The sequence below is a fragment of the Dreissena polymorpha genome, chromosome 9 (assembly GCF_020536995.1).
Source record: "Dreissena polymorpha isolate Duluth1 chromosome 9, UMN_Dpol_1.0, whole genome shotgun sequence".
In the NCBI taxonomy this organism is placed as follows: Eukaryota; Metazoa; Mollusca; class Bivalvia; order Myida; family Dreissenidae; genus Dreissena; species Dreissena polymorpha.
Genome location: NC_068363.1, coordinates 101,020,273 through 101,047,563, shown reverse-complemented (window position 1 = coordinate 101,047,563; position 27,291 = coordinate 101,020,273). Strand labels below are relative to the sequence as shown.

The window sequence follows — 27,291 nt, the reverse complement described above, 5'->3', positions numbered from 1 at the left end:
AGCCATTGAGTCTCACTCTCTGCTTGTAACTGTCACTGAATCATGCCTGTAACATTTCAGTTAGACTACTTTGTGTTTCTGTGTCAAGTTCCTGCTGTAAATCAGCCTTGTTCTGGTAAAACCAGGCTTGCATGTGTTAAGTGTTGTCCCAGATTAGCCTGCGCAGTCCGCACAGGCTTATCATGGAACAACATTTTTTACTTAAATTAGATTTTCGCAAAGAAGAGACTTCCTTTACATGTAAAACTACAACTGAACTGTAGGAACATGCATTAAACCCCGTTTTCCCAGAGCTATGTTAATTGACTGGTTTCCCTATTTTTCCAGTCATTCCAGCTGCAATTGCAGCCTCCTAGTGGTACCAGTCTACCGCCCCTCAACAGTGGCACAGTCACGCAGGTTATCAAGATCAATAATGCACAAAAGGTACTTACATACCCTATTTATTATATGTTTTTGGACACTGACAAATAATTATCAGAGAGCAGTAAGTTTAAGGACTATCTGTGGGTTTTAATGTGTGGAAAAACTCAAAAGTTTAATCACTGTAAAAATAGACAATTTACATATTGATTATGCAAAAGTGATCTTTAAAATATCATTGCATTCCTATGCTGATATAAGTCATTGTCATACAGAAATAACCCTTTCTTACTTAGAAGCAAAGTGAAAATGGTTATGTGCAAACAGCATAAAACCAGAGCAGCCTGCGAGTAACTTGCAGTCTGTTCAGGTTGTATGCTGTTTATCAGTATTTTAGGTTTGGATTTGAAGCCTTAAAAACTTGAATCTGATAAGAAAGGTCTTTAATTTAATTTAACTTTCTAAGGGACTACAAAAGTGGTAAAGGGTTAAATATGTATCTCAATGTTAAAGGGTTAAATATGTATAAAAGTGGTAAAGGGTTAAATACATATCGAAGTGGTAAAGGGTTAAATACATATCGAAGTGGTAAAGGGTTAAATATGCATCTAAGTGGTAAAGGGTTAAATATGCATCTAAGTGGTAAAGGGTTAAATATGTATCTAAGTGGTAAAGGGTTTAATATGTATCTAAGTGGTTAAGGGTTAAATATGTATCTAAGGGTGAAGGGTTAAATACGTTTCTAAGTGGTAAAGGGTTGAATACGTTTCTAAGTGGTAAAGGGTTGAATACGTATCTAAGTGGTTAAGGGTTAAATACGTATCTAAGTGGTTAAGGGTTAAATATGTATCTAAGGGTGAAGGGTTAAATACGTTTCTAAGTGGTAAAGGGTTGAATACGTATCTAAGTGGGAAAGGGTTGAATACGTATCTAAGTGGTGAAGGGATAAACAAATAAACATCAATGCACAAATATTTTTGAATTTATAAAAGTAGAAATTAAAAAACTTTTATTTAGCTTTGTACATTGATTTGCAAAATATTTTGGTCTATCATGTGTCTGTTAATTGTAACACTGTTCTTAAAACTACATTTGATTATTGTTAATAAATCTACTTTCTTTTTAGCAACCAATACGGATGCGTTTAAAATTGTCTTATTCTCAAAATGGGAACACAGTGACCGAAATGGGTGAGGTGAATTCATTCCCGCAGGAGTTATGGAAATAATACAAAGCCCTGCCTAGTTTCCTTTAGCCAATTTATATTGTGAAAAGATAAACAAAGAAAACCCCAGCTATCAATGTGGTGTATCAGAGAATTGTTCATCTTGGTGGCCAAGTTGCAGCTTCGAGTATGGAAGAAAAATGCAAAGCTGCCTTCTGTGAAATTCTGTGCTTGAGTGTTGTTGTTATGTCATTTTCCTGTTAATTGAATTAGAACAGAAATGTTTTGTTTTTCTGGTAAAACCAAAGTTTGTAATCAATGAAATGCGCATCAATGTACTATTTGCATAAATTATAAATGAGAGAATTATAATAATGTTAAGTCAGGTTTGTTGTTGTTAAATGTTAATCCAGAAAAATGTTCTTGAATGATGTCGGAATAAAAATATGTTAATATCAATGGTTTTGTTGAAGTTAACTGAAAGTTTGTACATAGATAGCATGAGTCATAAGTTATTTAGTGTTAAATATTGAACTGCCAATTTTAAAACGTTTCTGTTATCAGAACTTTACATTTGAACTATTCAGCCCAAGATTGTTATGTTTGCACAATTACCAATTAGTTTGACCTTTTTTGGGGTATTATGCCACTTTTTGTCAAAGGCAATACATCAACTATCACAGTTTAGCCTTATTTGTTAACAAATCTTTGATATGACATAACCTGGCCTTTGTTTTTGTAACACATTCTCTTTTATTCTTTTCTTGGTCTCAATCATTAGGTTTATATTGTTATCTTATTTAACTAGTGTTTGTAGCAAATTGTAATAAATTCATTGTGTTTGTTCCTTCAAACATCTATGCCCATACCCCAAGCCCCTGAAGGAGTTAAGTGCGTTAATTTCTAATATGTTTAAAGGGACTTGTTCACAGATTTTCCTTTTAAAAAATGCAATTGATTTAATAAAGTATTAACTACTTGAACTCTTCTTACTTTGAATAGTTTAGAATAATAATTGTAAAACTGAAAACAATAAAATAGAAAAATGTGGGTGACCAGAGATACGAATCAGGGACTTCTATAAGCATATCACAACGCTCTACTACTTTTCACCAGGCAGGTTTGGAATTTAGTTGATATTCTTGATGCTTTTTCAGAAATACATCTTTTTGCTAAATTAACAATGAAAAGCATTCCAAATGCTTTCCATTTTTTTGTCCTTTCCATTCGTTGATTATCAATAAAGAGACTAACATTTTTTCTTAGTAAGAAATGTTATTGTGTTTTCTTGAATAAAATGCATTATTCTTTGTTGAATCTATGACAGTTTTTTTATGTCATTTTTCGAAACTGTGAACAATTCGTTTGATGTACAGCTGTAATTTCACATATTTGTTTTATACTACTAAATTTTGCTATAATGTTTCATATCTTACTATTTTGTGTAAGAAATATTGATAAGACATGGAAACAAATGTATTTATGTATTTCCAAGTTAAGTCTCTTCAGTACACAGTTTGTACCCTTAAGTACAAAGTTAAGTCACTTGAGTACAAGGTTAAATCACTTAAGATCAAAATCAAGTCACTATAGAACAAAGTAAAGTCAATTTAGGACAAGGTTTAGTCACTTAAGTACAAAGAAAAAGTCACTTAAGTACAAAGTTAAGTCACTTGAGCACAAAGTTATGTCATTCAGTATGTGAAAAGTGTCTCTTGTTTTATTAATTATTTCAAATAATTAAGTATTTATTTGTTGAATAACGTAACTAACTTAAAGTGTGTATACACTCCCTATTTTGAAAGTGCTTCACAAGAAAAGTGTGATTGTTCTATTCGTCAGGCATTCCATTTATTCATTTTAGCTGTGCTGTAGATGTGTATTGAAATTATGCATTTTATGTCTTAAGTGCAATTTCCTCATTCATATATTACAGGTAGGATAGTAAAATCTATGAGCGCTATGTTAAGAAAGTATAAATGCAGTACTTGCGATGGCTTAAAATGATGAATATTGGTATTCCACTTTTTTTTTGGGGGGGGGGGGGGCTAGTTTTAAGAGTCCTTAAGAGCTAAGGTATAAATGTTTATACTTTTGTTAAATTTAAAGTTATGCTTAAAACTGCATGTTTCAAGATTAAATTAAATGCACAGAATCTGAGCGAATTTCTCACACATAATATAATATAATAATATATGGAATACAATGTTTAAATAAAGTGTTATTCTTAAAATCTGGAAGTTGCAACCTGCATTTCTGAGGAACAAACTCTAATTTGACTCAAACGTTCTACTCCTAATATTTCCTAACAAAACTGCCGCATTGGATCATAACTGTTTGAACACAAGTTTTCTGAGCTTAAACATTTAATACCTAAATATTAAGTGAAATCTATCTTCTTTGATTGGAACTATATTCGCAAAAGTTCTCAAGTTGCTATAGTTCTTTAATCCTGGGATGTCATACCCTTCATAGAATATAATTCTCAAATTATAACAATTGAGGCAATGAAATCATTCATCTGCATGCTGAGCTCTGCAGATATTTAATTTTGTATGATTTTAATACTAGTGAAAATGATATGATGAAATGTGAGGATTGTCAACCCAGTTATGTCTAGCGTCTAGAAAAAAGGCCTTGACAAACAGCGTAGACCCAGATGAGACGCCGCATGATGCGGTGTCTCATCTGGGTCTGCGCTGTTTGCTTAAAGGAATTTCTGAAGAAATATTCTAAATATAGAAATAAATATACTAGACATCCCTAATTTTGGAAATAAATTGATCCAATTTAGAAGGATAGGAGATCCACTAGGCATAAATGGGTTAATGTGTTGTGTATGGAACGTATCTAAATGACATTGTATACCTGATGAATTTGTACAATGTACCTGATATGAACAGCACTGGTAGATAGTTAAAGATAATTGTTTAAGGTATTAGAATGCTAAGAATTGGTCAAGATATTAGAATGTTTATGATAGTTAAAATGGCAAGTTTTATGTCATTACTTGAAACAAAACACTGAAACTACTGTTCAAGTGTTATCTTGATCATCAAAGCATTACATAGTTTTTTTAAGTTATAGATACATATACATCTTCTTGTTCTATTTAAGTTTATATTTGTACAGTATATCCCTCTGATTATCCAAAATAATTTGGAATGTGTGTAAGATGTGAAGTTGACTTAACATGTATATTGTGTCGTGAAATACAGAAGACTTTTTGTTAAAACTATTATTAGGTTGTGGAATGTGGAATAAAAGTAACGCGAGAATACTTTAACTTATACTAAATCTTAATGTCTTTCATGCAACATTACATTTTGAGTACTCTTCTGAATATTAACAAATTACTTGTGTAAACAATTTGTTATAAATGTTACTGCAAAAGGCAATTGTCTAGATTTGAGGGGCACAATCAGCAAGTGTCAATATCTTCAATCTGCCAATCAGTTGGTCACTTCATTAAAATATGCAAAGCATAGAATAAAACACATTCCAAGTATGAATTTGTTTGTGCCCCAACAGAGAAAGAGGCATTAAGAATTGTACAAGTCTGTCGGTACATATGCCCCAAAACTGGAGTTTTAACCATTTCCCACTCAGAAGCAAAGTGAAAATGGCTCTATGCAAACATCATAAAAACCAGAACAGTCTGCGAGTAACTTGAAGTCTGTTCAGGTTTTATGCCTTTTGCTGCTGATCAGTATCTAAGGGTTGGAAACGAAGCCTTTAAAACTTCATTCTTACTAAGTAAGAAAGGTTTTTAATTTAATTTAAGTTTCTTAGGGACCACACATGCGTCAAAATAATAGTGCTATAGGGTACTCTCAAACTTTTCAAGCTGATTAATCTTAATATGTAGATGATAATGAAGAAAGTAATGTTGGATGTGTTGATTTTAAGCAGAATTATGGCTCTGTCTGTTTTTCATCAATAGAATAAATAGTTTCAAAAGTTAGAGTTTACAACTCCTCCATAAATACTGTGTTAATTTTGCTCAAATTTCACAATTGAATGAGGTGCAGATTATCATAAAGAAAGGAATGTTGAGATGAGTTATGGCAGGATTAGGGTGCTCTGTCTCTTTCTATTAAATATTATATTGTTAAAAAAGTTTGTTTTTCAATCCTCTTTAACTACCAGTTTAAACTTTGCTCAAACTTGCACAAGTGAATGACCTTAATGTGTAGATTATTGTGAAGAATGAAATAGTGACTGTGACCAGTTTTGGCTGATTTATGGCCCATTGTCTCTTAACCCTTTGCATGCTGGGAAATTTGTTGTATGCTAAAATGTCGTCTGCTGAATTTCTAAAATTAGCATTTTCTTCGATTTTTTTCAAATACACTATTAGAATAGCAAACAGTGTGGATCCTGATGAGACGCCACGTTCTGTGGCGTCTCATCTGGATCCAAACTGTTTGCAAAGGCGTTCAAAATTCGGTTCCAGCTCTGAAAGAGTTAATTATGAAGAATACATAGTGGCTCTGTCTGTGTTCAAACATGTGTTGTTGGGGCATTAGTGACGGAGACACATGACTAGTTTTCAACAGTAACAGAGGGGGTAATCACATGACAGACAAGGTGGGGATGTTCATGCAGAGACAGGTATGTTTGTTTTTTCAATGTTTTATACCATTCATTTCTTTAATATTTTTTTTTAATGCCGCTCACTTTTGAGTCATATCAGCAAGAAAGTTGTTTGCTTTTATTTCATATTAATATTCGCTCTATAGTTCGACTGTACTCTCTTTGAAATATCTTAGTGGGGTAGACCTAATTACAGCTCCACTAAAACAATTTGCAGAGAGTTAAGTTGAGATATAATGGGAATTTGAATACCAAATAGACACTAATCACTTTCTTGCTGATATGGCTGGAAAGTAAGCTGCATTTAAACAATCAGTACAAGTAAATAAGGGTGAAAAATACCTGTATTGGCATGGACATCGCCATCTTGTTTGGTCACGTTATTACTGCATTTGAGTAACTAGCAATTGTCTTTTATAAAAAATCAGTTTTCTACACCTATTCAAATTGATTCTAAATGCAAGTCTTTGATTTTTTTCCCCATACCATATGTCTTAGTTTTTTGAGACATGTTTTGTTATTATTGCTATTAAATGGCATACAATATTCAATGGGGTATATAATTGATTATCTGTACTGTGTTGTATCCATCCATGTTAACCTGACTGCATATGTGTTGTTTGTATAGTGCTTCAATTTGCATGCTCCAATGATAAAAATATCAAATAAATTGCATTAAAACTGTTTTACTTATGTACTTCTATTATTAATTATTATATTTATGATTTTTCCTGTTGTGTACATGCATTATATTAAGAGCAAAATCGCAATGGGATGTAATAAATTGTAAAAACTGGGTGTGCATTAGTGTTTGATTTGTCCCCCTATATTTAATTTGATATTATTTCTAGGTAGTACTGCAACTATTACAGATATTGTATTTTTCAGGCAGAGTATTAAAACGCAAATGCTCACTTTCTTTAATGTTGCCTGTAAATTCCTTCTATTTTATTATATATCTGAATGATTCCTACAACATTGCAAACTAGTAGCAGTATATGTTTTTTTCTCCAGTTACAAATAAAGCAAGTATTTCAAACTATTTTATGACTATGATTTAGGTAAGGTTCATTTGTTTTCGTTCGTTTTGATTAATTATGTTATTTTAATAACGAATGTTGAGTTAAACCATTAGCTGAAATACCATACTGTTCTTTGAGCAATAGTATTTGGCATACTTACGCAGTTTTGTTGCCATTTTCACTTCAAATACTAGGCTCATACTGCATTTCGTCTTGTTTATTTTCTGCTATGATCCGGTGCTGTTTGCGTATAAGCTGTAAACGCACACAAGTTTCCAGTATCATCCACATTGGTTAGGCACCGTGATAATGCAACAAACAATTGAGTTTCTCTGTGTTGCAACCAATTTGAGCATTAGTATGTTGAAACTAATTTTAGCGTAAATGCATTAAACCTTATTTGAGCATCAGTTACTAATTATCATCTAATTAGAAAATCAATATTCTGCAAACAATGCAGTAGTTATTATGCAGCAACTATTGAAACTATCATTATTTATTAATGTTATTCTGCAACCAATTTGAACATTAGTATACTTTATTCAGTTTAAGCATGGAGCCAGTTTGTGCATCACTTTCATGTAGCCAGTTTGAGCATCAGTATCCTGTAGCCAGTTTGAGCATCAGCATCCTGTAGCCAGTATGAGCATCATTATCATGCTGCTAGTTTGAGAATTGCTATCCTTTAGCAAGTTTGAGCATCAGTATCCTGTAGCCAGTATGAGCATTAGTATCTTGTAGCCAGTTTGAGCATCAGTATCTTGTAGCAAGTTTGAGCATATGTAACCAGTAGCAAGTATGAGCATCGGTATCCTGTAGCCAGTTTGAGCATCGGTGTCCAGTAGCAGTATGAGCATCAGCATCCTGTAGCCAGTATGAGCATTAGTATCATACAGCAAGTTTGCATATGATTATCATGTAGTCAGTAGAGCATCACTACCCTGTAGCCAGTTTGAGCATCAGTATCAAGTTGTCAGTTGAGCAACGGTACCCTGTAGCCAGTTTGAGCATCAGTATCATGTTGTCAGTTTGAGTATCATTAGCCAGTAGCCAATTTAAGAATCAGTTTCATGTGGTCAGTTTGAGCATCTGTATCATGTAGCCAGTTTGATCATCAGTATGTGGCCAGATTGAGAATGGCTTTCATGTAGCCAGTTTGAGAATCAGTATCTTGTAGCTAGTTTGAGAATTGGTGTTCTGTAGCCAGTTTGAGCATTGGTATCCAATAGCCAGTTTGAGCATCGGTATCCAGTAGCCAGTTTGAGCATTGGTATCCTTTTAGCCAGTTTGAGCATTGGTATCCAGTAGCCAGTTTGAGCATTGGTATCCTGTAGCCAGTTTGAGCATCGGTATCCAGTAGCCAGTTTGAGCATTGGTATCCAGTAGCCAGTTTGAGTATTTGGTGTTCTGTAGCCAGTTTGAGCATTGGTATCCTGTAGCCAGTTTGAGCATTGGTATCCTGGAGCCAGTTTGAGCATTGGTATCCAGTAGCCAGTGTGAGCACCAGTATCCAGAAGCAAGTTTTAGCCATGTACTAAGTATTCAGTTTGAGCATCGGTATCGTGTAGTCAGTTGAGCATCAGTATCCTGAAGCCAGTTTGAGCATCAGTATCCTGAAGCCAGTTTAAGCATTGTTATCTTGTAGCAAGTTAGAGCATTGGTATCCAGTAGCCAGTTTAAGCATCACTGCCATGTAGTCAGTTTGAGCATCAGTATTGTGTAGTCAGTTTGAGAATGGGTGTCATGTAGCCAGTTTGAGCATCAGTATCCTGTTGCTAGTTTGAGCATCGGTATCCTGTTGCCAGTTTGAGCATGAGTATCATGCAGCCAGTTTTAGCATCACTGCCATGAAGCCAGTTTGAGCATCATTATCATGCTGCTAGTTTGAGAATTGCTATCCTTTAGCAAGTTTGAGCATCAGTATCATGTAGACAGCGTGAGCATCAGTATCCAGTAGCTAGTTTGAGCATTAGTATTATGCTGCCAGTTTGAGCATTGGTATCCTGTAGCAAGTTTGAGCATCAATATCCTGTAGCCAGTTTCAGGATCGATATTCAGTAGTCAGTTTGAGCATCACTGCTATGCAGCCAGTTTGAGCATTAGAATCATGTTGCCAGTTTGAGCATCCGTATCAGGTTGACAGTTTGAGCATCAGTAGCGAGTTTGAGCATTAGTATTATGCTGCCAGTTTGAGCATTGGTATCCTGTAGCAAGTTTGAGCATCAGTATCCTGTAGCCAGTTTGAGCATAGGTATCCAGTAGCCAGTTTGAGCATCGGTATCCCGGAGCCAGTTTGAGCATCACTGCCATGTTACCAGTTTGAGCATTGGTATCCAGTAGCCTGTTTGAGCATCACTGCCATGTTACCAGTTTGAGCATTGGTATCCAGTAGCCAGTTTGAGCATTGGTATCTTGGAGCCAGTTTGAGCATCACTGCCATGTTACCAGTTTGAGAATTGGTATCCAGAAGCCAGTTTTAGCATCGGTATCTTGGAGCCAGTTTGAGCATCACTGCAATGTTCCCAGTTTGAGCATTGGTATCCAGTAGCCAGTTTGAGCATCGGTATCCTGGAGCCAGTTTGAGCATCACTGCCATGTTACTAGTTTGAGCATTGGTATCCAGTAGCCAGTTTGAGCATTGGTATCTTGGAGCCAGTTTGAGCATCACTGCCATGTTACCAGTTTGAGAATTGGTATCCAGTAGCCAGTTTTAGCATCGGTATCTTGGAGCCAGTTTGAGCATCACTGCAATGTTCCCAGTTTGAGCATTGGTATCCTGTAGCCAGTTTGAGCATCGGTATCTTGGAGCAAGTTTGAGCATCACTGCCATGTTACCAGTTTGAGCATTGGTATCTCGTAGCAAGTATGATCTTTGGTATCTCGTAGCAAGTATGATCTTTGGTATCATGTACATGTAATAAGTTTCAGCATCTGTATCATACTAATAATTCGTTAAATTGGTATCATGCAACCAAAAGGAACATCGATATCCTGCAAACTTATGAGGCGCATATTTTGAAGAGGATTTAATTAATTGTTGAAAATTGAGCAATCTGATCACTGTAAAACTGCAATCAATTTGAACCTAGTTTACTTCGTTTGGATAAATTCCTTTTAAGAGTAACTTCTTCTACTTCGTACTTCCTACCGTCAATTGCTGACTATTACAGGAATGCCTATTATAGGCAGATATGGACACTGTCGAGTCCGTTTCCTGAGAAAAATCAGTACTTTTTGTCTATGGAGGAGATAATGAGAACACTCCCCGAGTAGGGAGCGAACCCACAAACTTCTGATCGCTAGGCGGACACCTCTCCACTACACCACAGCGACCTGGTACACTACCGCAACCTGGATGTTAAATAAAGTGTAGACTGAAATATATTAGAAAACGATGACAGCAGATCAATTGTGATACATCGACTATCATCGGAATTCTCCGCAATAGCTGATTTATGCAATAAATCGTCTGCTGGTCCATAGTGACAGCAGATGTCATTTGTATGGTGTAATGTAACCTCATGAATTGACAACAACAACAAGGGAAAAGGGTAGACTTTACATAAACGTCATTTTGAACAAACAAATCAAACATTTGATATTGTAATATTGTATTTAAAAATGAGAATTGAATTTATACTCATTTTCTAAACACTAAAATAAGTTGCTTAGAATCGAAGCATAACCGTTTGAGCATTTGTAATACCGGCCATTGTATATGTTTTCGGATTACTGGATTCGGATGACACATCTATAAATTATGCTTAGAAGCTATGTTTTCTGCATACATAAAATGTCACGGTTTATTTTGTTTTTCTCTAGCAAGTTTAGTGACAGCTGTCATATTCGTGATGGGTAAAATCAGCAAGATATTGGTGTGTGGCCATGCAGGTGTTGGAAAGACTGCCATAATTGAGCAGCTTATGTATGGAAACCATATTATTGGCACCGTAAGTAATCAATTGCACTATGATCATATTTATGTTGTGTTGCATGCTGTCAACAGTACAAAAGATCATATTCAATTATCTTAAAGTGATCATGATTAAATAAAATAAAAACATTCTAAGTTTTCTAGCAGCATTAGAGTTTATATATATATATATATATATATACAGTGAAAACTCTCTTTACGACCACCTCGGTATTCCGACCAACTCGCTAAGTCGACCACCATTTTTCAGTCCCGATTTGTTCCTTCTATATTTCAATGGTCGTTACACTCACTAATCCGACCAACCCGCTAATCCGCTATTACGACCACTTTAATCAGTACCAATTATCGATATTGTTCTTAATTGACACCCGCCAAGCGACCAGTAATTTTCACACCTTACTTGATCTGATGTTGTGGTACTATCGGGCTTGTGTACGAAGCCATTCTGACCCAATTAACCACAATTAACGACAACGGTTTTTGGCATCGATTTGCGACACAGGTGTTAGATTTTCGGCACTTGTTATAATTTTAACCCTTGATTGACAATTAGCTATTATTATTATTGAGTCTTTGATGGGTAAATTGGTAGTTGTTTGGTACACACTTTAAAGATTTATTACGGCGAATAATTTAACAGTTAGGATATTTGAGTAACACGGTTTTGTTCGTGATGGATATAAAAACCGACTTTTATACCATATCGTTAATCAAAATGGATAAGCGAAAACGGAAAGAGTTGTGTTTAAAAGAAAAGATTGATTTGATCGACGCAAGTGATGGGAAATCTCAACGACGATTTATTCGGCATTGGAAAGACTCGGGTTCAAGCTATTCTAAAAAGAAAATCTCGACTTTTATTCGACAAAATGCTAAGCAGACGACAATTGACTCATTCGTTAAGTAAACATCAAGGATCTTGATGAAAAGTACATATACATGTATTTACACTTCTTTAATGAACAACTTGAAATACTACCTTTGTACAATGTATAAATACAATGTATAAACGGATGACTGTTATATTGTATGCAAACAGATAAAAGTTCAGTGAATATTTACGTTGTTGTAATTATATGTCCATCAAATTCATGAAAACTCAGAATTAAGACCACCTCGCTATTAAGACCACTTTTGAAAAGTCCCACAAGTGGTCTTAATAGCGAGTTTTCACTGTATATATTCTCTTTAGTGACTTTACTGCAAGGGTGTAAAACTCCTCTCGCCTGTTTGCAACATCATGGGATCAATGCCATGCAGCAAGCTTGATTTTTAAATGCATGTCAATGCCCCAGATAAGCTGTGATCTGTGTCTTTCACCCTATTAAAATGTTTAAAAACGCAAAAAAATGCACTATCATATGTATTGTAAACGCAACCAATTTGACTTTTACTCTGCAGATTCATCAAATTTGGTGTGTACGATACAATAGTGTGGATTGAAAATGCTTTGCTCAATTTTGGTATTTTTTTTTGGAATTATTATCGTAACGTGGGGACGCTTTCATTCAGCATGCACCTGGATGACGGTGCAGGAAAACAGTCAAAGTTATTCAAACGCTCTGTGGACTACATTTCATTAAAGTGTCTGACCAAATTATTTATGACGACATGCATTCTCAATCTGACTTAATATGTCGCTCATTGCATGTATTTGAAAAGTGTCTGTACTTTCAGTTTCTATTAAGATTCGAATTAGAAATGTCTAAGAAAGGTCTAAAGACGGTCACGATTGTTGAGCCAAAGATGTCAGTTAACATCTGTTTTTTTATAAATTAAAGTTTAAAGTTTATATTATGGACAGTTTTAAGGATTAAAGATGTTATGAAACATCATTTTATTAAAGTTTATTAAAGTTAATTATGATAGTTTACAGTTTTATTGAATCAATACCAGTGTGCAGCTTCAACAGAATTAAAGCAGCAATTATTTTACGGTATACATTCAGGCCTTTTTCTGCTTATCTAACGGTTCGGATAGTTGGACCCATTCCCAATGCCAAATATGCATATTTTTTCCCAATTATCATAAAAAAATCCCAATTTAAAAAAAATATTTTTTTTTTAGAAAGAAGTCTTATGACTTATAATTATTAGACTCTATATCTAAATTTTATTTTTTGAACAACCTACAAATTATATAACCATAATTCATCATATGATTTTTATTCAAAATGACTGGAAAACCCCCTGTCCAAATAATGCTTTTGTTGATGAAAATTCTTCCCAATTTGGAAGATTTCACAACTCGAAAAATCCCAATTTTGCTTGGTACTTTTTCCCAAAATAGACAGAAAAAGGCCTGACATTTGTATAACACATTTCACCCTATTTCAAGAATGAAATCACCCTATTTTTCAAAATCAATGGGTGAAAAGTTGAAAACCCTATTGCCCAAAGAATTATTTTGGGCACTGCTAATTCAACCAGTCAGGTGTATTATCCATTAGTAAAATTGTTAAATTCTATACAAATTTTCAATAATGATTATTTGACATTGCCCTTGTCTTTGCTCTTAAATTAACACTAAGACTTGGGAAGACCAGAACATTTACAATGCTGAAATAAAAAGTTGCCTTTTACAATTGCAAGATACAGAAAACAGTGCAGATAACATTTTTGACCAAAAAAATAAATTTGCATTTTCTTAAATATGATTTCATGGTAAACAACAGGCATAACATATTATGAATTGATTCACAAATTAAAAAGATGTTTCCCACTGTTCAAACATTGAAGAAGAACAAGTCAGTATTCTCTTTCAGCCGATGCATTCCACAATTGAAGATATCTACACAGCAATGATTGAGACTGACAGAGGGGTTAAAGAGAAAGTCAGAATCTTTGATACCGGTGGACTGGTTAGTGCGAGTAGTTTATTGTTTCAAATGATACATACCAGTAATAATACAATATTAAAATGTCTTAATGTTTCAATAATTTCTAAGAAATCTCAAAACAACCTTGTCTCAGTGACTGGTGTGATCAATCACAACGGGATCTGTTGTATTTGTTACAAGATTTGATAAACTTTCTAACATTAAAAGAACTGAGCATTGTAATTTTGAATCATGTATTGGTTTAAAAAAAGATGAATCATCATCACCTTTTGTTTTCATTTGTAAGACACGTTTCATAAAAAATACTGGATCTTTTTTCCAGGATGGGACTAAGACTGACATGCCAAAACACTATCTAACTTTCCCTGATGTAAGTAGTACATTTTGTTACCAACCAAAATTGATACAGAATTATGTGAATTAATCAATTGCATTAGATCGCTGGATAGTGGTAGGGTCTTTGCTCCCCCACCCCCTTTCCTAAGTGTAATTTATAGGACATGTTTTTCTGCAAGCCAAATTTGTATGAAGTATTTTGCAGGTTGGCAGCAAAGTACATGCTCAGCTGGTTATTTTTTTTAATTACAAACTTGTTATGCCCCCAGATCGAATGATAGGGGGTATATTGTTTTTGGCCTGTCTGTCTGTCATTGTATGTGTCACAAAACTTTAACCATGGTAATAACTTTTGCAATATTGATGATAGCAACTTGATATTTGATATGTGTATCTCATGGAGCTGCGCATTTTGAGTGGTGAAAGTTCAAGGTCATCCTTCAAGGTCAAAGGTAAAAAAAATCTTAAAAAAAAAATCAAAGCGACGCAATAGAGGGCATTGTGTTTCTGACAAACACATCTCTTGTTTAATTTAAAAATAAATTAATTATCTGTAAATCATGAACAGTTGAGTGTGTTTGTGTGTTGATATATTATACCTTGTTTTGAATTGTTTTTCTGAAAGTAATATGCTTACCAATGATTTTACAGGCTATGTAATCTTTATGTTTGTAACATTTACATGTTTACTTATTATTTCAATGGTTGGCTGCACAGTTGGTGTTGAATATTTTGTAAATTAATATTTTTAATGAGTTTGATCTTTGAATTAATTTGTTGTCCATAAAGTGTCAACAGTTGGGTGTTTTGCTTTGATACAATTTATATATATATATATTGGCAAAACCTGCATATATTGTGTATTATGATTTTTTTGTATTTGACCATGAAGCATGAGCTTGACTTTTAAAATATATATGCCAATATTTTGTGTTTTTAACATCAACTGATATAGGGTAACAATAGTATGAAGTTATTTTGAAAACGTTTCAAGTTATTTTGAAATTGTTTAATACATGAGAAATATATAGCTATAAATGGACATATTTTAGCTTATAAATGCTATTTTTGAACTCTAACCTTGTAGTATAACCTTGATCTTACAAAAATCTGTTTGTGTAACATATTGTCTGATATAGGTTAACGTTTTGCCTAGTTATTTTGAAATCCTTCAATACATATAAAAGTTATAGCTCTGATAAGCCTGTATCATATGTTAAACATTTGACCTTAAAATACAACCTTGACATTAAATTATTCTTACACCATTGTGCCTCCAATAGGTATTCAAAAGCGACGTCTGGTACTTTAATTAAACACATAGTCTCGAAAATTGGAAAATTGAAAAGGGGGTGGGCATGCGGGTCTGTTTGAAAAGTGAACAATAACAACTACAAAAAACAGACCAAATGTTTTATTTATTGGCTTTTTATAAAACAAAAAAATATTCGGGCATACATTTTATAATGTTTTTTTACAAAGTTGTATTTAATTAATGTGCTGTTGTATTAATATAAACATGTGACTCAAGCAAAGACCTTTGAATGGTAAAAAACAACTGTACTCTATAATGTTGATATAACTTCACATAATGCTAATGTGATATTGTTAATTTAATAAATCTATTTCCATGTAAAAATTTAAATAAACAGTATGTTGGACTAAATTATCAATATTGTGTCCTGCAGAATTAATAACCTTAAATTTGATAACAGAAATGTGTCGGTAAATCAGATATCACATGTTGCAACCCATTTGGGATATCTTTACAATTGTAATAGAACATTTTCCGATTTCTCTTTTGTCCTGGTAGATGGTGTTTCTAATAATCATTTATGTGAAGAAACATTTTTAATTTAAAAAATAATACTTATTCCATGTTTTTCAGGGCTTCATTTTAGTGTATGATGTCACCAGCTGGGATTCCTTTCAAAAACTGGATAAGCTCAAGAAAGACATTGACAAAAATCGGGATAAAAAAGAGGTGCATTGTGATTAATGGCAAACCATTGGTTTTAATTTGATAAATAACTAAACACTTAAAGGACTATTTAAATGAAGAAAGCTAAATGCAAGGCGTTATATGTGTGCAGTAATCAGGTCATCATTAATGGTTTTCTATGATGCAATTTATTAAAAAAAAACATAAATCAGTTTCAACTTTAAATATATTTATCCTGTCACATGCCTTTAAACCAGCCCTATAACCAGGTAACCTAATATCCCAAAAGATATTAGGCTAGATGACCACGTGACCTCGAATATCCGTCAGTTGCTATCCGCGCATGCGCATGCATTTATTATTTTCTATCAATATAATATACTTTTTTTCTATTAATAAAATACCAAATACATGTAAAAAACATTATTATTTAAACAGCATAATTTCATCTTTGTGTATTGAATTAATTACAAGTAACTCGATTTCTGTGTGTTTTAACAAGATGGAAGCTAGCCTAAGTGCTTTGCTTGACGTGACGTCACAATGTTTTTTTCGCGCGTGATGTTTACCATATTACATATTTAAACACAAAATACTCGAAAACTAGATATTTTAAAAACATTTCAACGAATGTTGTAAATGTGACAGGATAAATAGAATAATGGGGTGGTGACGTAGATGGAGAATGGTTATCTGGCTCGTCGGAGGATCTTATCGGGTTTGCCTTCGGCTCACGCAATAAATTCCTCCGACTTGCCAGATAACCATTCTCCATCCACGTCACCAACCTATTATTCTCTATATATAGGATCTGGCACGAGTTGTCATATCATACCATATTTTATTAAACGAGTTCAGGAATTTTGTTAGTAAGCCAGCCTTTGGCGAGCTTACTAACCTATTTCCTACACGAGTTTAATAAAATATGGTATGATATGACAACGAGTGTCAGATCTTTGTTATCACATGCTTTTAATGGACCAAATTAAATAAATATTTACGCAAACAAAATGATAAATCCTGAATGTTGTTTACATTTTGTGACGTCATTTGATGTTGCAACGTCATTTTAGCAAAATAACAAAGTGCGATTGGTCAATAAAGAAAAACTAAGCCAATGAAAACGCTTAAAAATGTTGTATTACACATGTGTAATATAAAACAAATATGATATGTAATGGTTGTATTACATGGGAAACAGGCTATAGCATGTGATTAAAACATGTGACAGTTGTTAACATATTAAGTGAATAACTCCATTAAAACATTAGCAAGCATTTTTTTAAATTGCTAAAACAGCTTTGAATAAAAAAAAATCCATTTACTTGGTATTCATATCAGTTAAATTGGCATTGGTAACAGTCTGGGTAATCCAGCATGCAGTTAGGCAATTAAATACAAGTATTTGTCTGTTCAAGGTTCACATAATCGCAATCGGCAACAATCGCAGCGAGATGCAGGATGCCAGGCAGGTGGACTTCAACACTGCACAGTCCTGGGCAGCCCAGCAAAAAGGTAGGGGCTGGATCAGTGTCATCAGGTAGGGGCTGGATCAGTATCATCAACTTTATAGGAAGGGTTACTGGCACCTGCAGTTGTCAAATATAACTACCTTGAATTAAGTTCACATTTAATCATTTGGTAAAAATATTTATTTCTATACTCCCCCCCCCCTTAACAAAGTTTGTTAGGTATACTGAGTTCATCATGGAGGTTAGTCTGTCCTACTGTCTACAGGCACTAACTTGCAAGACTTAAGTTCTGATATGCTTTTCAAGAGACAACTTTCAAACTTGCATCAGGGGGTATTTATCATTACTGTGTTAAGCTTGAGCTATGTTAAGCTTGATTGTGTCCAAAGAAATTTGAGCACTTTAGAGTCCATTTCCTCTAATGAACTTACAGATGTTTTTTAATTACTGGCAATAAAAATGTACAATAACTTTCTTGGAATGGACAGAACTGATGATATCATGATCGAAGGCGATTAATGTATTCTTTTTAGCTCACCTGAGCACGTTGTGCTGATGGTGAGCTTTTGTGATCGCCTTTCGTGCGTCGTTTGTCGTCAACATTTTGCCTTGTGAACACACTTGTTGTCTGATTTTCATGAAATTTGGTCAGAACATTTGTCTCATTGATACCTCGACTGAGTTCGAAACTGGGTCATGCTGGGTCAAAAACTAGGTCACTAGGTCAAAAAAAAGAAAAACCTTGTGAACACTGTAGAAGTCACATTTGATGCCCAATCTTCATGTAACTTTGTCAAAATGTTTGTCTAAATGATATGTTGGTTGAGTTCAAGAAAAACATGGCCGCCAGGGGGCGGAGCAGTATTCCTTATATTGCTAAGGAGAAACCTTGTGAACACTCTAGAAGTCACTTTTGCCCAATCATCATGAAACTTGGTCAAAACATTGGTATCATTGATATCTCGGACGAGTTCGAAAATGGTCCAGATCGGTGAAAAAACAAGGCCGCTATGGGGCGGGGCAGTTTTCCTTCTATGGCTATAGTAAAACCTTGTTAACACTCTAGAGGCCACATTTATTGTCCAATCTTCATGAAATTTGGTCAGAAGATTGGTCTCAATGATATCTTGAATGAGTTTGAAAATGGTTACGTTTGCTTTAAACACATGGCTGCCAAGGGGCGTGGCATTTTTCCTTAAATGGCTATATATGGCTATAGTAAAAGCTTGTGAACACTCTAGAGGTCACATTTATTGTCCAATCTTCATGAAATTTGGTCAGAAGATTGGTCTCAATGATATCTTGGATGAGTTTGAAAATGGTTACATTTGCTTGAAAAACATGGGTGCCAAGGGGCGGGGCATTTTTCCTTATATGGCTATATATGGCTATAGTTAAACCTTGTGAACACTTTAGAGGCCACATTTATTGTCCGATACTCATGAAACTTGGTCAGAAGATTCATCCCAATAATATTGTGGACGAGTTCAAAAATGATGCTGGTTGGTTGAAAAACATGGCCGCCAGGGGGCGGGGCATTTTTCCTTAAATTGCTATAGTAAAACCTTGTTAATTTAGTGGCCACATTTATTATTCGATCTTAATGAAACTTGGTCAGAAGACTTGTTCCAATGATATCTAGGGTGAGTTCAAAAATGGTTTCAGTTGCTTAAAAAACATGGCCACCAGGGGACGGGGCATTTTTCCTAATATGGCTATATAACATGCTTTAGTAAATCCTTGTTAACACTCTAGAGGCCACATTTATTGTCCGATCATCATAAAACTTTGTCAGATGATTTGTCCCAATGATATCTTGGATGAGTTCGAAAATGGTGCCAGTTGGTGGAAAAACATTGCTGCCAAGGGGGCGTGGCATTTTTCCTTATATAGCTATAGTTAAACCTTATTAACACTCTAGAAACCATATTTATTGTACAATCATCATGAAACTTTGTCAGAAGATTTGTCCAAATGATATTTTGGACAAGTTCAAAATCGGTTCCAGTTGCTTGAAAAACATGGCCACCAGTGGGTGGGGCATTTTTCCTTATATGAACTTATGAATCTTCATGAAACTTTGTCAGTATATTTGTTTAAATGATATCTTAGATGTGTATGAAAATGGTTCTGGTCTGTTTAAAAAACGTGGCTGCCAGGGTGTTCACTAGTCATGAAAGTTGGTAAGAACATTTTGTTCTAATGACATCTTGGGCTGCACAGAACAGGTCAGTTCCTTTGAATCTCAGGTGAGCGACTTTGGGCCTTTCAGGCCCTCTTGTTATGTATATATACCCAGTATGGGTGTACAAATATTAATAACAAAAGATTATCAAATCTTCAATGTATGTCTAAATGATGTTTGCAACCTTAAACCCAAGCATTCTTGTGCATTTTCCAAAGCCATTTTTTATTTCAGTTCGACTTTGGGAGGCAAATGTGACAAATAGGCAGTCACTAGTGGAGCCTTTTGTATGGCTTACATCAAGAATTACTCAGCCACCTAGTAAGAACTTTCTGAAACATCTCAAGTCTTATCTTCAACCTCAAAATCCCTTTCAATACAAAAACCTTTCCTGTAAATTATAAATCCTTCATTTTAAACCAAGAAATCCGCATAACAATTTAAGTTTTCTCTTCACTGTAAGCTTTCATTTTCTCATTAATATTTTTTAAACATATTAATGTATCTTTAAAAAAACAACAACATAATTTTAAACACAAAAGCCGTCCTAGTGAACTAAAAGGCTTTCTTTGTTACCTCTAAAGCATTTATTGTAACCTCTTAAGGTTGATGTAACCTCTAAAAATTTACTTGTATCTTAAGTATTTCTTATTACCTCTTATGCTTTACCTGCTTTAAAGTCTTTCTTGTAACCACTCGCCTCTAAAATGTATCTGCATCCTCAAAGTGTAAATTAATACATCTGCATCCTCAAAGTGTAAATTAATACTGTCAAATGTAATGTGTCAACTACCTTCACAGCTTCACATAATAAAGCTTTACCTGCAGCCCCAAACTTATGAGGTTACAGAGACTCGAGGGCCATCAGTTAAAGCTTTAGATGTTACTTAGACTTAAGAGGCAGCCTGTCCCTTAAGTCTCTGTAATCTTATAAGCTTTACCTGCAGCCCCTTAAAACTAAGTTATCTCTGAATCTTTACCTGCAGCCTCTTGAGTCTCTGTAACCTCTAAAGCTTTACCTGCATCCAATTTAGTCTAAGTATTCTCTAAAGCTTTACCTGCATCCAATTTAGTCTAAGTAATCTCTAAAGCTTTACCTGCATCCCATTTAGTCTAAGTAATCTCTAAAGCTTTACCTGCATCCTATTTAGTCTAAGTAATCTCTAAAGCTTTATCTGCAGCCTCTTGAGTCTCTGTAACCTCTAAAGCTTTACCTGCATCCTATTTAGTCTAAGTAATCTCTAAAGCTTTACCTGCAGCCTCTTGAGTCTCTGTAACCTCTAAAGCTTTACCTGCATCCTATTTAGTCTAAGTAATCTCTAAAGCTTTACCTGCAGCCTCTTGAGTCTCTGTAACCTCTAAAGCTTTACCTGCATCCTATTTAGTCTAAGTAATCTCTAAAGCTTTACCTGCATCCTATTTAGTCTAAGTAATCTCTAAAGCTTAACCTGCATCCAATTTAGTCTAAGTAATCTCTAAAGCTTAACCTGCAGCCCCTAAAGTCTAAGTAACCACTAAAGTCCCTGATAAGTCTGTGCAAATTTCACAGGCTAATATTGGAGCACACTGTATGCACATTCATTAAGCTCCATTCTTTCCAGAGGGAGGCTGGTACGCAGGGCTCCATATTAGGGGCGTATTTGTGTAAATACGCATCAGTTTTCCTGAAAAATGCTTACAAAATATTTCCAGAGCATACCAATAAGCCTTGAAAATATCAGTTACGCATTTAACTCTATTAAAATGTGTCACGCAATAACACGGATCTTGTAGAATGTTCCGATCAGTACCATTCATAAACAAATATGGCATCAAAACTGAAGCCAAAATGGACAACAAATTGGGAAAAATACTCATTGTCTCAGCTCCTAGTAGTGTGACTTAAGTTAAAAGAGATGAATTCATTGCTTTATCGCTATTCTGCCGTTTTATTTTGGGTAAATTTATTGTTAATTGCATTGATTTTAGTAAGAAAGCTTGTGTTTGGAGTTGTTTTTAAGCCGGTACCTCTCATTACACTTTCAAATTTTTAAATACCCCCACAACAAATTCTTGAGGGGTAAAATACCCCCAGCTTTAAAAAACGGGGTGAAATACCCCCTGCCCGAAAAATTATCTGTAGCCCTGCTTGTACGTGTATTTAAACTGTGCTCCCTTTTTTCTCACAGATAAAACTGGTTTCCTGCCCAGCCGAAAGGCCAAGGGTGCCAGCAATGCTACGACTGTCGAATGAAACATGTCAACTGCCTTCATAGCTTTACACATATGTTATATATTGTGTAATCATTTAAGAGAGGTTGTACTTTGTCAAGATGAAATTTAGCAGAATATTATAAATACTTTTTTCCTGGATGTTATATGAAAACTGTTGCAGTTAAAACAGTATTGTTGGAATATTTAAGGTTTTAAAGAATCTTTCTTAGGCTATTGCTTGAATACCTATTTTTAGCTCACCTGATTGCTCAGGTGAACTTTTGTGACCAGTCTTTGTCCATCGTATGTCCGTCCGTCCGTAAACATTTGCTTGTAAACACTCTAGAGGTCACATTTCATGTCCCATCTTCATGAAACTTGGTCAGACGCTTTGTCTCAATGAAATCTCGGCCGAGTTCGAAACTGGGTTGTGCCGGGTCAAGAACTAGGTCACTAGGTCAAAAAAAAGAAAAACCTTGTAAACACTTTAGAAGTCACATTTCATGCCCAATCTTTATGTAACTTTGTCAAAATGTTTGTCTTAATGATATGTTGGTTGAGTTCAAAAGTGTTTCCGATCCGTTGAAAAACATGGCCGCCAGTGGGCGGGGCAGTTTTCCTTATTTGGCTAAAGAGAAACCTTTTAAACACTCAAGAAGTCACAATTTTTGCCCAATCATCATGAAAGTTGGTCAAAACATTGGTTCAATTGATGTGTCCGACGAGTTCAAAAATGGTTGAGATCGGTGAAAAAACATGGTCGCCAGTGGACGGGGCATTTTTCTCTATATGTATATAGTGGCAGTTTTCCCTATTTGGCTATGGAGAAACCCTGTAAACATTCTAGAAGTCACAATTTTTGCCCAATCATCATGAAAGTTGGTCTAAGTATTGATTTTATTGATATCTCGGACGAGTTCAAAAATGGTCGGGATCGGTGAAAAAACATGGCCGTCAGTGGGCCGGGCATTTTTCTCTATATGTATATAGTGAAAACATGTGAACACAGTAGAAGTCACATGTTTGGCCCATTTTTCATGAAAATTGCTCAGAACATTTGTTTCCTTGATACAAGAGTTGAGTTAAAAAATGGTTCCGGTCAATTGAATAACATGGCTGCTCGGAGGGGGGGGGGGCAGTTTTCTCATTATGCCCCCCCCCCCCCCCTTCACAGAAGAGCATGTATATTGTTTTGCTCATGTCAGTCCGTCCGTCCACCAGATGGTTTCTGGATGATAACTCATGAGTGCTTATGCCAAGGATCATGAAATTTCATATGTACATTGATCATGATTCGCAGATGACCCCTATTGATTTTCAGGTCACTAGGTCAAAGGTCAAGGTCACGATGACCCGAAATAGTAAAATGGTTTCCAGATGATAACTCAAGAACACTTTTGCCTAAGATCATGAAACTTCATAGATACATTGATCATGACTTGCAGATGACCCCTATTGATTTTCAGGTCACTAGGTCAAAGGTCACGGTGACCCAAAGCAGTAAAATGGTTTCCGGATGATAACTCAAGAACGCTTATGCCTAGGATCATGAAACTTCATAGATACATTGATCATGACTCGCAGATAACCCCTATTGATTTTCAGGTCACTAGGTCAGAGGTCACGATGACCCGAAATAGTAAAATGGTTTCCGGATGATAACTCAAGAACGCTTGGGCCTAGGATCATGAAACTTCATAGGTACATTAATCATGACTCGTAGATGACCCCTACTGATTTTCAGGTCACTAGGTCAAAGGTCAAGGTGACCCGAAATAGTAGAATCGTTTCCAGATGATAACTCATGAACGCTTATGCCTAGGATCATGAAACTTCATAGGTACATTGATCATGACTCGAAGATGACCCCTATTGACTTTCAGGTCACTACGTCAAAGGTTAAGGTCACGGTGACCTGAAATAGTAAAATGGTTTCTGGATGATAACTCAAGAACGCTTATGCCTAGGATCATGAAACTTCATAGGTACAATGATCATGACTGGCAGATGACCCCTATTGATTATCAGGTCACTAGGTCAAGGTCATGGTGACCTGAAATAGTAAAATGGTTTCTGGATGATAACTCAAGAACGCTTATGCCTAGGTTCATGAAACGTCATAGGTATATTGATCTAACTCACAGATGACTCCTATTGATTATCAGGTCACTAGGTCAAAGGTCAAGGTCACAGTGCCAAAAAACGTATTCTTACAATGGCTGTCAAGGTCACGGTGACTCAACTTAGAAAAATGGTTTCTGGATGATAACTCAAGAATGCTTACGCCTAGGATCATGAAACTTTATAGGTACATTGATCATGACTCGCAGATGAAATAATGATGAAACTTGACAAGGATGTTTGTCTGGACAATATCTAGGTCAAGTTTGACATTTGGTAAAGATTGAATGAACCAACTCCTCTCAGGTGAGCGAACTAGGGCCATTTTGGCCCTCTTGTTTAAACATTTTAGTTCAGAATCAACAGCAATATAAAAAATAGTAGTTCAGTTTCTCCCTACTTATTTTTATGCCCCCGAAGGATGGCATATAGTTTTTTAACTGTCCATCAGTCCATCCGTCAGTCTGTCTGTCCGTTTGAAAACTTTAAAATTGGTCATAACTTTGCAATATTGAAGATAGCAACTTGATATTTGGGATGCATGTGTATCTCACGGATCTGCACATTTTGAGTGATGAAAGGTCAAGATCATCCTTCAAGGTCAAAGGTCAAATATATGGCTTCAAAGCGGGACAGAAAGGGGCTTTGTGTTTCTGACAAACACATCTCTTGTGTAATATTTCTCAGCATTTTTGCATAAAAAAATTGATTATTATTCCTATGTTCAAACACTTGATCTTTGAATTGGCCAAAAATAGAAATATGTTTGTTTCCCCATCCCAACCAACACACTGGAATTGCAACGACCAGATGTTCTTTTTTAATTTGTGGTAAAATATTTCTACTGATTATATTGAGAAATTATGTAAAAATGCAATGTTTACTTATCTACCTTACTGTGGTTCTCGATCTGCTCGTGTTTACAACACAGTAAATCAACAGCGCAAAAAACACTGTAACCATCATGGAAGATAACACCAAGTGCTTTTAAGACTAGAGAACATTTTGTCAAAAGTAAACAGTTGGTTTACTTACTTGTTTTTGTTAAAAAACAAATATATATTCATTTCAACAGTATGTGATTTATTATTTTTGAATTATTTTATGAAAACTCAATAATTGTGAGATTTGTCTAGTTATATATTTTACAATCTCGTCCATTTTAATCTACAAGTACAAAATATATGTTAATAGTTAACAAAATCAATTTCCATACCTTCCTACCAAGCACTATTAGACCTTGGTCTAACATAGAAACAAACATATTTTTATGTTTGGCCCTATTAATTAAATCTCAGAATTGTCATAATAAATTATTGTTAACTGCTTTTAGATACACTGTAGTTTACTTGGCTTGTGTATGGTTTAAATGCTTTAAATCATTGTTATTTCCAAATATGTGTTTCTGTTTTCATAGTTACTGTAGCTGTGTTTTGACAGTGGGATTTATATCATTTTGTTTCCATGTGAAGTAAGCCTTTATTCACTTATATTTATGAGGCATGAAAACATGCGGAAATAGCAGATATAGGATAGAACAAATGGAAAAGGACATGCTAAGTTAACATGGTAATTGCCCATACCTTGTTATGGTGGGAAATGTGCACTTAATTTGCTTCACCGAATTTAAATATTAAATGTGTGCAAAATACGTGGGCCATCACGATTGTCAATAATGAAATGCTTCCATTTATTTGTTTTGAACTTAATATAGCTGTATTAATTATATACCTTGACCTTATTACCGGTATACTCCCTGTTACAAAGTAAAGGGATCACAATGGATGGACGTCTGTACGTCTGTCTGTTGGTTATTACAAATTTAGCTGCAGACATTCTACTACACTTTTAAAATTATCAACTTTCAAACGTGCAGACATTGTTCCTTATTGCATGAATTTGAACATGTGAAATTTTTACCATCATGGGTTGAAAATTACAAAAAGTTATGCCTCTTTCAACTAAGAATCAACACAAACTTGTTTGCAGAATTTCTCATAGAGTTTTCATTTTACAATTTTCAAATTTATAGACATTGTTTCTTATGATATGAAGTTGTGCCTGCTCAATTTGCATTGACCTGCATTAATAATTATAAAGAAATGCATTTTTTCTCAATCAAGAATTTCTCTTACTATATTAGTTTTACTATAGACTTAATGAGCCACAATATATCAATTATCATACATCTTTGAAACAAAAACATCCACATGTGTTATATATGGTTTGTTACATTGTATACTGACATCTAGTGACCCTGGGTTCATGACTTGCCACATTCATGTGGTCAACTTGTTTTTATAGTCTTAAATAATATAGCAACATAACTTCAGATTACTCTAATATCGCAAAAGCCAAATATTTCATATTTGGTATTTTCTTCTGGTTCTCTGCAATTTTTGTCAAAAAATGCCCCTGTTGTAAAAAATTGCCAAGCACAAGGGCCAATTTTTTATTGCTACATAATGCTGCAAGAGACATCAGGTTTTTTTTTGTACCACTGTTACATGTCTTACTTTATGTTGGTTTATATAAGGCCACACCTAACTGATCAGTTGTTTGACTAAATGTGTACTCAGAATCTAGTGCGAGCCAGACTGATCTAGGAAAATATTTTTTTATAATCAGGGTTGAGAGAAATAATAATACCAGTTATTTTTTACATAATTGATAAACATCTCTTTCAAACTCGTTTCACCTTATTACATACTATCACTTTGTACTTTTAACTCGTTAAAAAAAATAAGCATTATATATTGTTAAGTATGTTGGCTTAACCAACATGAATGTGAAAAACAACAGCTGTGCTTGAACAAAAAATCTGATAGGGAGCAAAATTGACCATGATTGCGCAGTTAATTTAATATTAATTTCGTTTTACGAAACTTGTTGTGGCACATCCAACTTTCATCTTATCAATTTATTTGTTGCCAAATACTTATAACGTATGATATGCATGGTGCAATATGAACTTGATTCAAATTGTGTGTATGTTTGTTTAGGTACATGTAGTTATATATTTATTGTTATGTGACAATACATGAAAAGATATTACGTTCGTGTTTTTTCTTGATTGAAAATCACCCACATGTTGTCATCTTCAAACATATATATATATAA

At 34.7% G+C, this 27,291-nt stretch overlaps 2 protein-coding genes across 3 annotated transcripts in view; both read left to right on the top strand.

Annotated features, from left to right (window-relative positions):
- LOC127843939 (AP-1 complex subunit gamma-1-like) overlaps nucleotides 1-6,920 on the top strand; it is a 67,964-nt gene extending 61,044 nt beyond the window's left edge. For both annotated transcript variants that reach the window (XM_052373844.1, XM_052373843.1), the window contains 2 exons: nucleotides 328-426; nucleotides 1,490-6,920. In XM_052373844.1, coding sequence (XP_052229804.1) covers nucleotides 328-426; nucleotides 1,490-1,591 — 201 coding nt within the window. In that variant the 3' untranslated portion in view covers nucleotides 1,592-6,920. The remainder of the gene's footprint in view (nucleotides 1-327; nucleotides 427-1,489) is intronic.
- Nucleotides 6,921-10,663: 3,743 nt separating this feature from the next.
- Nucleotides 10,664-27,225, top strand: LOC127843768 (NF-kappa-B inhibitor-interacting Ras-like protein 1). Its single transcript, XM_052373520.1, has 8 exons — nucleotides 10,664-10,697; nucleotides 10,969-11,096; nucleotides 13,848-13,943; nucleotides 14,245-14,292; nucleotides 16,147-16,242; nucleotides 17,619-17,715; nucleotides 20,092-20,178; nucleotides 22,026-27,225. The coding sequence occupies exons 2-8, from the start codon at nucleotides 10,998-11,000 to the stop codon at nucleotides 22,088-22,090; spliced, it is 588 nt and encodes a 195-aa protein (XP_052229480.1). The 5' UTR covers nucleotides 10,664-10,697; nucleotides 10,969-10,997; the 3' UTR covers nucleotides 22,091-27,225.
- Nucleotides 27,226-27,291: the final 66 nt, after the last annotated feature.

Coding starts and splice junctions, on each gene's coding strand:
- LOC127843768 (XM_052373520.1), top strand. CDS start 10,998: ATGGGTAAAATCAGCAAGATATTGGTGTGTGGCCATGCAGGTGTTGGA. Junction 16,243..17,618: donor AAAATCGGGATAAAAAAGAG/GTGCATTGTGAT, acceptor TGTCTGTTCAAG/GTTCACATAATCGCAATCGG. Junction 17,716..20,091: donor CTGGGCAGCCCAGCAAAAAG/GTAGGGGCTGGA, acceptor TTTTTATTTCAG/TTCGACTTTGGGAGGCAAAT.